This window comes from Musca autumnalis, unplaced genomic scaffold (genome assembly GCF_047663935.1).
Source record: "Musca autumnalis isolate F117 unplaced genomic scaffold, ASM4766393v1 scaffold_3, whole genome shotgun sequence".
NCBI classification, from domain to species: Eukaryota; Metazoa; Arthropoda; class Insecta; order Diptera; family Muscidae; genus Musca; species Musca autumnalis.
Genome location: NW_027411866.1, coordinates 144,369,768 through 144,380,044, shown reverse-complemented (window position 1 = coordinate 144,380,044; position 10,277 = coordinate 144,369,768). Strand labels below are relative to the sequence as shown.

Sequence of the window (10,277 nt, the reverse complement as noted above, 5' to 3'; positions counted from 1 at the left end):
CAAAACCTGGACCTAGGTATGTTCACAATTTTTGGTGGGGAAATGTATGTATCATTGGAAATCCCAAATATCAAATGACAGCTAGTTCGGGCAAATATAAAGATAAAATCCTCAAAATACCCGAATCCGGGTGGTACCGCTATATGGGGGCTGTAGGAAAAAATGGGTCCATATTCATGTATTGTCATTCAAATCTGAAATGTGTGCAAAGTTTCAGCTCGATTGGTCAACTGCGACTGCGTTAAAAATGAGTTACAAGATTTGAACTAAGTCGGGTGGTACCGCTATATAGGGGCTAAAGGAAAAAATGGACCCATATTGGATTTGGTTTCATATTCATGTATTGTCATCCAAATCTGAAAAATGTGCAAAGTTTCAGTTCGATTGGTCAACTGCAACTGTGTGGAAAATGAGTTACCAGATTTGAATAGCAAGTTAAATAAAGCACCGTTAAAACATTGTCAAAATGGACCAATATTGGTTTTGATTCCATATTCATGTATTGTCATCTAAATCTGAAAAGTGTGCAAAGTTTCAGTTCGACCGGTCAACTGCAACTGTGTTAAAAATGAGTTACCAGATGTGAACTAAACGGACACCAAAGCAAGTTAAATAAAACACTGTAATAAAAATGTAAATATACGTAGGTCTATGTTAGATGTGTACACCATAAACGGTACCGCTCACGGTTGTCAGCTACATTGCCAAACATGGGCGAATTTTCAAAGCGTTTGGCGACTTAATTTTTGACTTGCGACATGGAGACTTTTTTGCGGTTTAAGAATAGTTGGCGATTTTGTTGGCTAATTGTTTTATTAATTAAGCATTTGGTTGGATCTTGTTTTCTTGTTGTTTTTTTTTTTTTGTTGTCTTGTTTTTTTCCGACCGTCCGGCTGTGCTAATCACCTTATTGAGATAGTACGCTTAATTTCACACAGATGAGACTTTTGTTTGCAGGCAGGTCTTTTTCGAATATGTTAGGGCTGTATACTACATTTTATGTTAAAATAAAAAATTTTATTACTTAAAAATAGTAGCTTAAAAATATTAAGAAAGAACAAAGAAAACAAAATACTATGCCTAATTAAGAGTAAAAGGACTTTTAAATTGTACACCAAATTACATAATTTTTCAATTTAAAATGAATGAATTAAAACTACTCAGGGAAGGAGTGAGTGGGAGAGATATTGAACTACTCCAAACAGAACTTATTATATAAAAGAGCTTAGTGATAAGTTGGTGAGTGAGTGACGGATCATCGCCCAGACGAAACGGTTGAATCTAGAAGCTTGAAATAGGTGTGAGGGTTTTTTTTGAAATTCGAATTGGTAGGGTATTAAATGTACTAAATATGGTACCCTTTGTATTAGGCAAACGGAGAGATAGTAAGATATACTAAAGGGTTTTTGGAAATTCGAACTACAAGTGTACGAAAAGTACTAAAAGCTACTAAATTCTGTATCATTTGTGTATTTTCAAGGAATATAGCTAGAATCTTGATATTTGGTATAGGAATTAAGGTATTGATATAAGGAAATTCGTACTTATGGGGTGTAAATTGTAGAGAATTTGATATAATTTGTTATTGTGTAAAGGGTTTAGCGAGAATTTGTGACATTTTAGGAGGAGGTTTCGGAAATTAATGCCTATGTATTTAAAAGTAAATTACTATTATTGAGTTAGGAAGCATTGGAAATGAGATTCGCGGTTGGTATAAATGGTTAATATAAAAATGTTTTTTTTTTTTTAATGTTATACCTAGGTGTACGAAAAGTACTAAATTTGGTACCATTTTGTTATTGCATGAACGATAATATAAGTTTTTTTTTTGAAATGCTTACAAATTCTGAATTAAGGTATGCGGGTCGCTGATGTCTAAAATGGTATTGGAAATACCTACTATAAGGCTATAAAAAGTACTAAATGGTACTAAAATTGGTCTTGGGTCTGTTTGTTTACATGAATGTTTTACCTTCTGAGGACAGAAAGCCCCAAATTACAATGCCTTATAAAATTTGGCTCGCTGTTGATATGCAAGGGTGAGATACGGCTGATTTTTTTATTTAAAACAAAATTATCAGTATTTGCCATTTCCATATTAAATATTGTTTATTAGTTTTTCCGTCCGCATACGAAGTATCGGGCATATTGCTTGTAGTACATATTGGTCTATGTTAGGTGGGTACACTGTATAATGATACCGCTCGATGAGAGATATTTTCAAAGGTATTGCCAAACATTTCTACTGAAGTGGGTATTACTTGGTATTTCCAATTCTCAATGGATAAAAAACACCACGCAGAAAGCTATCAATATGCATAGGTTCATGTAAAAACCCCATAAGCAACGATTGGCTTTGATTCAATTCAGGGTGAGCACAAAGTGTTCGATTCGAGTACCTATTTTATTTTTATCGATTATTATACTTTCCTAATTGTTTAATATTCTTTGATAAATAATTGAAACAAAAATTAAAAAAAAATTATTTATATTTGTATTCTTTTTTATTGAATTTGTAATGGCATTTGCTTAATTTTTTATACCCTCCACCATAGTATGGAGGGTATATTAAGTTTGTTTTTCCGTTTGTAACGCATTGAAATACTCATTTGCGACCCTATAAAGTATATATATTCTTGATCAGGGTAAAATTCTAAGTCGATCTGAGCACGTCCGTCCGTCCGTCCGTCTTTGGTAATCACTCTAGCATCCACAAAAATGGAGATAGGACGCTGAAATTTTGGGAAAATGCGTCTTTTGTTTGCAGGCAGGTCAAGTTCGATGATGGGCTATATCGGTCCACGTTTTGGTATAGCCCCCATATAACGGTACCCCCCGATTTGCGGTATTTTGACGTTTTTAGCTACATTTTTAGACCGATTTAGCTATAATTTAACATTTAGGGTTCTTAAGTATCAATAAACTTATATAACAAAAGTTGTGGACATAGGTCCACGTTTTGGTATAACCCCCATATAACGGTACCCCCCGATTTACGGTATTTTGACGGTTTTAGCTACATTTTCAGACCGATTTAGCTATAATTTGACATTTAGGGTTCTCAAGTGTCAGTAAACATATATAACAAAACTTGTGGATATAGGTCCACGTTTTGGTATAGCCCCCATATAACGGTACCCCCCGATTTGCGGTATTTTGACGTTTTTAGCAACATTTTTAGACCGATTTAGCTATAATTTGACATTTAGGGTTCTTAAGTGTCAATAAACATATATAACAAAACTTGTGGACATAGGTCCACGTTTTGGTATAGCCCCCATATAACGGTACCCCCCGATTTGCGGTATTTTGACGTTTTTAGCTACATTTTCAGACCGATGTAGCTATAATTTGACATTTAGGGTTCTTAAGTGTCAATAAACTTATATAACAAAAGTTGTGGACATAGGTCCACGTTTTGGTAAAACCCCCATATAACGGTACCCCCGATTTACGGTATTTTGACGGTTTTAGCTACATTTTCAGACCGATTTAGCTATAATTTGACATTTAGGGTTCTTAAGTGTCAATAAAGATATATAACAAAAGTTGTGGACATAAGTCCACGTTTTGGTATAGCCCCCATATAACGGTACCCCCCGATATACGGTATTTTGACGTTTTTAGCTACATTATCAGACCGATTAAGCTATAATTTGACATTTGAAGTTCTTCAATGTCAATAAACTTATGTAACAAAACTTGTGGACATAGGTCCACGTTTTGGTATAGCCCCCATATAACGGTACCCCTCGATTTACGGCATTTTGACGTTTTTAGCTACATTTTCAGACCGATATAGCTATAATTTGACATTTAGGGTTCTTAAGTGTAACTAAACTTATATAACAAAAGTTGTGGACCTAGGTTTACGTGTTGGTATAGCCCCCATATAACGGTACCCCCGATTTACGACATTTTGACGTTTTTATCTACATTTTCAGACCGATTTAGCTATCAATTGACATTTAGGGTTCTTAAATGTCAATAAACTTATATAACTAGTGGACATAGGTCCATGTTTTGGAATAGCCCCCATATAACGTTACCGCCCGATTTCAGGTATTTTGAGAATTTTACCAACAAGTTTTAACCGAATTATCTGTAATTTGAACATTTGACATTTGAAATTCTTAGTGGTCACCACACCTCTCCACCAAAAATTGTCAAGAAAGCCCCCTTGATTTTAGCTACAATATTAAACCGAACTAGCAGTAATTTGACATTTTAAGTTCTTATCAAAAATTGTCAACATAGGTCCATGTTCGGATATAGCTCCCATGTAACGGTACCTCCCAATTTTCAGTAATTTGGCCATTTTAGCTACAATTTTTAACAGAACTAACTGTAATTTGACATTTGAAGGTTGTAGTGGTCACCACGCATCTGCATCAACAATTTTCAACATAGCCCCAATATAACGATACTTCCCGATTTTCGGTACTTTGAGGATTTTACTTAAAATGTTTAACCGAACGTAGGTCCATGTTTTTGTATAGCCCCAAAACAAACCTCCCAATTTTTCGTACCTTAGCTTTATTTTTGGACGAACTTTCTGTAATTTGAAATTTAAAAGTCAACAAAAATTCTGCAACAAAAATTGTTCATTTAAGTTCATATTTTCGTATAGCCCAGATACCTCCGAACTAGCTGTTAATGACATTTGAAGTTCCCACGTTATGTACCGATTTTCGATATTTTGAGGATTCTAGCTAAATTATTTAACCGAATTAGGAGTTATTTGACATTAAAGGCTCCCATCAAAAACTCTCAACATAGACACCCTATATAACAGTACCTCCCAATTTCTAGCCCACCAAAAATTGTCAACAGTTAGATATAGGCACCATAAAAAAGGGCCTCCCGAATGAAGCATTTTATGTACATTATCTGACATTTTAACGTACTCACTTAAAGTTGGCGACAGGAATGAATATTTTATGGTGGAGGGTATGAAAAGTTCGGCCCGGCCGAACTTAATGCTTTTTTACTTGTTTTTACTTACCTCAGTGATCAGCTCAACAGTTAAAATTAAAACTCATTTGTTATGTGATTGTTTTACTGTTTATTCATTTATTCAGTTTATACTAAAAATTTCTATGGAATGTTTTAATAAGAGTATCGGAAGAATGTGTTATATATTTACAGAATTTATATATTGTTTTAAGGTTTACATTACATTGATTACAGATTTCGAGTTATGGGGGAGAGGGTGTTTCAATAAAAATATTAATTTCATTTGTTTGTCAATTTGTATTCTGTTTAAATTGTAGGAGTATGTATTGATTTGTATATATATATATTTTCATTATATTGTTTGTTTTTGTTTAGAAAAATATATTTAACTAAGGCTATTTGGAAAAACAAAAGTTAGTAGTTGCTTTAATAATGTGAAAAAAGGTTATAATTTTTTCTTTGTTATCAAAATATATTTCATCTTGAAAATTCAAAAATTGTTGGTTTAGTTTCTTAACCACTGTAACCCATATAGTTTCCATATGCTGGAGGTTGGGTGGGATAACTCTTAGCACCACTTGTGCTGGATGAAGAGGAGGACGATCCCGATTTTGAAGGACCTTCACTGAAGAGGCCACCGAAGTTCTTTGAAGAGAGAATATCACCCAAACCACCAGAGCTGCTGTGACCACCGCCAGAGCCGCCACCGCCCAAAAGGCTACCTAAGAAGCTGCTGGCACTGCTGCCACTGCTGCTGCCTCCACTGCCACCGCCGCCAGACAATACGCTACCCAATAAACCACCCAAGATATTGGAGGCAGTACCACTACCAGAAGAAGAGCCACCGGATGAACCACCACTATAACCACCGCTAGGTGCGTAACCACCACTTGGTTGATAACCACCACTGGGTTGGCTGGGTTGACTGGGTTGTTGGTTACCACCACCTCTCAATGTATTGGCAATTTGTCCAGCAATAATACCAGTAACGGCGTTTCTTACTTCGGGGCTGGATAGGAAGTTCGAGAAGAAGCCACCACCTTCTTTTTCTTTGCTTGGGGTACGACCTGGAGCAGGAGCTGGAGGAGTATAACCACCTTGACCACCACCATAACCGCCTTGTCCGCCATAACCAGGAGCTGGGGGATTATAACCGCCGGCGCCATAACCACCTTGATAACCTGGTGGTACATAACCGCCTGGATTGTAGCCACCTGGTTGATAACCACCGCCCATGGAACCACGATTATCACTAGGCAAACTGGGATACAAACTATGGCCGCCAGAACCTCCAGTATTGATTGATGGTGCACTAGGTGCTGGAGGAGCGCTGGGATTATCATTGTTGGTAGTATGCGAATTTACTGTGGTGCGTGCACAAAAAGTGTAATGATTTTGAGCGTGTGGTTTAAGTGGTATGTGGACAGCATTGTCATTATTAACACATTATAAGCCAAGCCAATTTGTTGTAAAGTGGTAGTGGTAGTATGTCAGCCAAACATGTCACCCAGCAGCACGCAATATTGGCAAAATAATAAAACAAAACAAAAATATAAGCAAAGAAAACGCAAACAAAAAAGAAATAAAAATTAGTAAATTATGAAGCCAAAAAATTATCTACAACAATAACAAACATTTTAAAATATATAGAGGTTTTTTAGTTATACATATTTGTTTTATTATAAAATCCTAACTATATACAATTTTATAGGAAAACACAAATTATGGATGAGTTTGGAAATGTCAATCTTTATAAAAGGATAACAAAATTGTTATTATTTCCATTACGAAATGGGTAGTTTTATGTTAGCTTTAAGGAGAAGTACTTAAAGCACAGAGCGCAAAATATTTCGAAAATCCATCAGTAGTTGGATTCTGTATCTTTTTGCCCTATCCGACAAAAGTCGGTAAAATTCAAACGCAAAATTATGAATGAAAAATGGTCATAATGAGCTTTGGCATTCGAGCAAATTGATGGCTCCACATTTTGCAAGGTTAATGGAGACGCTTCCTATGAAGATAAAATGAGATTGCCACAGCTCGCCACACTCATCATTGTTCCACCCTGTTTGATAAATGACGTGTCCTGGCAACCTTGTCTCAGACACCTCCCTATCATCGTCTTCGTTAGAACGCCACACAATTTCATGAGGGTCGAGGGTTCAGAGAATTTACCAATCACTGATTCAGAGAACATACCCAAGATTCTTGGGTAGATGAGATAATTTTCAGATCATTTTTAAAATTGCATCGCTGGTACTTATGCACATGCTGGTGGGATACCCGAAATACGACCAAATTTCATAGCAAGAGTTAGAGAAGTTACTCTTGAAGTGAATAGGCTAGTAGGACGGAATGAGCGTAACAAGTGGCTAGACCACCTAAAGCAATGCAATATTGGTACAGAATTGACTAAATTATGGACAACGGGTAAATCAATCTCGAATTAGGGAAAGCAGGATAGTAGAAAGGCGTGTGTCATTTAAATTCGCAATTCGCCATTAAATTCGAGCACTCCGAGAGTGATAGGGCGCAGAAGAGTTTGCTACACCGTATAAGATGACTCCCAGCGATGAAGTACGTAACACCATCATTTCGATGAGTGATGTTGCAGTTGTCATCCGAAACTCGAAATCATCCAAAGCGCTGGGCCCACAAGGATAATGATAATGCCACTGAAGCCAGGCAGAATAGGTGCTGCGACTGAACAGTTATGGTAGCTCTTGACCTATCATAAGCATCCCATTCCGTCAATCATACCAAGCTGTAAGAGGACATAAAAAAGACTTCTCTCCAGTCGGGATAATCAACTAAAAGCGTGAACGCCAGTCGTTTGTGGAATTCGGGACAAGTAAATCTAAGACCCGTTTCTAAGACCCGTATTCACCAATTCGGTGTGATATATCTGGAACTGTTTAATCTCTTCCTTTCTGAAATTCTACACCCTCCAAAGGACACAGTGAGCAATGTACGTGCACTTAAAAACATTTTTGCCATTTGATAAAATAATTCAAAGATTCAATCAAAAATTTATCGATATTCCGGCGATAAAAAATTGTCATATTGACAAAATTCGATAAAATTATTTGATCACAAAGTAAAAATACAACTTATAAAATATTTCACATATTGACAAAATATTTATCAAAATATTCCACATTGTGCTTGATAAAATCAATATATTTTCCTGATGAAAAAAATTGTTGAACACATTTTTTTTTCAATCGATAAAAAATTTTCAAATTAACAAATATTTTGTTGTTTTTTGTTAAATGCAAACCCAAAAGCCAAATTGGTCGAGAATGGTTCGATATTGATTTTAAATTAGATTAAAACTATTAATAAGTTCTTACGGAAAGCGTATATGTAATTTTAACAAATAAAATTAAATAATCCATTACTGAACTTCAATGCATTTGGTGCGGAAACTTTTTTCGCGATAGAGAAAAAATGACACCGTATTAGTTTTTCGTGCTCTACGCGGCTATGCGGTGGTATTTTTTATATTTGCAAAAATTGCGAACAAGTTATAACCCTAATGTTTATTGGTAGCTATTCTAACAACCACTGAATGCTGATACAAAATTTGGAATATTTTGATACATATTTTTGTCAATATGTGAAATATTTTATCTATCAGTTCAATATAAAAAATCGATAAATATTTTAGCCAATATGTGAAGTTTTTTATCAGTTGTATTTTTAACTTGTTATCAAATAATTTTGTCGAATTTCATCAATATGACAATTTTTTTTTATCGCCGGAAAATCGATAATTTTTTTTCTGTGTGGATCATTGTTCGATCTTGGCTTCGGGTCCTTTAGTTGATGACATAACATATTGGTCGATGGTGCCCTGATTCCGATCACAAACTACACCCAAATATTGGATATAACGTTCGATTGCATGATAAACAACTCTATCAAGTCACTGGCCGGCAGTAAAACAGGTGTTGACAAAGATACGTGAATAAAAATATTACCGCTAAATCTACTACTTCACTGTTCACCGCATGAACGGCTCCCCTGAACATATTGGTCCATGGTGCCCTAATTTCCACCACTAGCTTCCCCAAGATATCGGGTGTAACATTCGATAGCATGTTTAAATCATCAAGACTATTTGCGACAAGATTAAAAGTAAGAACAAGGTCTTTAAATCGCTGCCCGGCAACACATAGGATGCACACAAAGATACATTGTTGACATCTTTAAAAGCAATAGGCCGGTCTGGGGTAAGCTACGTGAGCGTACGTTAGCGCTACGCAATGGAAGAAATTTCAAACCTGCCAGAGTGTCGCCCTGAGGACTGCATGACACCTGTGAACTGTCTTCATGAGGAGACGAAGGTTTTACCGGTGCATCAGCACATCAAGTGTACAGCGTTTCCCCACCCAGAAACGACAGGAGCGATGTTCATGATCTAGCGAGGGAGATGCAAAGGTACAAGCGAGATCAACGAGCCATTCAGGCACACTTGATACAGTTGCGCAGAGAGTACAGTAATTGTGGAAAATACCAATTTTCCATACAAATTTATGGTAGTCGATTTTGCCACTGTCCGTTTAAACGGAACCCCGATTCCGGAAAAACTATAAGTTTAAAGAAAAACATTTATTTATTAAAAAAAAATGATTAACAAGTAAAAAAGTATCGGTCGGCTTTGCCGACAGAAATATACGCTCTGCCTACGGACAGATGGAATGATTCAGAGTCTTTTCAGAATTTTGTAGCTCTTTTGGACACTTGAACTTGCCGTCAAAAATGTGGATTAGGATTAAAGTTCAAAAGTGTTGAGGAAGAAGTACTTAAAGGGATGGACCGACATAGTCCATTATGGAAGCGGATCTTATATTGGAAGTCATATCTTTTCGATAGACATCGCGCCTAATAGTAATTTCAGTGGGTCATCGCGCCTAATAGTAATTTCAGTGGGTCATCGTATATCTTTTGGACCAGTATAACGGGAAGCATGGACTCATCCACAGCAACCATAATATCGCAGTAAACAGGACCACGACGATACATTTCCAAAGGATCTTCGAAGTTAGAACAGACCCTAAACTGCACTTAGACACAAATGTTGATTTTTTGTGGGGGAGGTACCCTAAGGGAGGACCAATATGGTAAATTTTAGAAGTTAAACTGAATTTGGACAAAATGTTAGGAGATCCAAAGTTTGGGCCAAATTAGTTGCCCTGTTCAACAGATACCTTGTATAGCATTTTAGTGACATTTTTTAAATATTGGGGAGGGGGGGGAAGTATCGGAAGTTGTGGGCTGGTATTGCCCTGGTATTTTGGACCAAATCGGTTGATCAG

At 36.3% G+C, this 10,277-nt stretch overlaps 1 protein-coding gene across 50 annotated transcripts in view; it reads right to left on the bottom strand.

Annotated features, from left to right (window-relative positions):
• Nucleotides 1-5,041: 5,041 nt before the first annotated feature.
• The window catches only part of LOC141397847 (uncharacterized), a 401,443-nt gene continuing 396,207 nt past the window's right edge, over nucleotides 5,042-10,277 (bottom strand). For all 50 annotated transcript variants that reach the window (XM_073974611.1, XM_073974616.1, XM_073974614.1 and 47 more), the window contains one exon: nucleotides 5,042-6,320. In XM_073974611.1, the coding sequence (XP_073830712.1) occupies nucleotides 5,470-6,320 (851 nt within the window). In that variant the 3' untranslated portion in view covers nucleotides 5,042-5,469. The remainder of the gene's footprint in view (nucleotides 6,321-10,277) is intronic.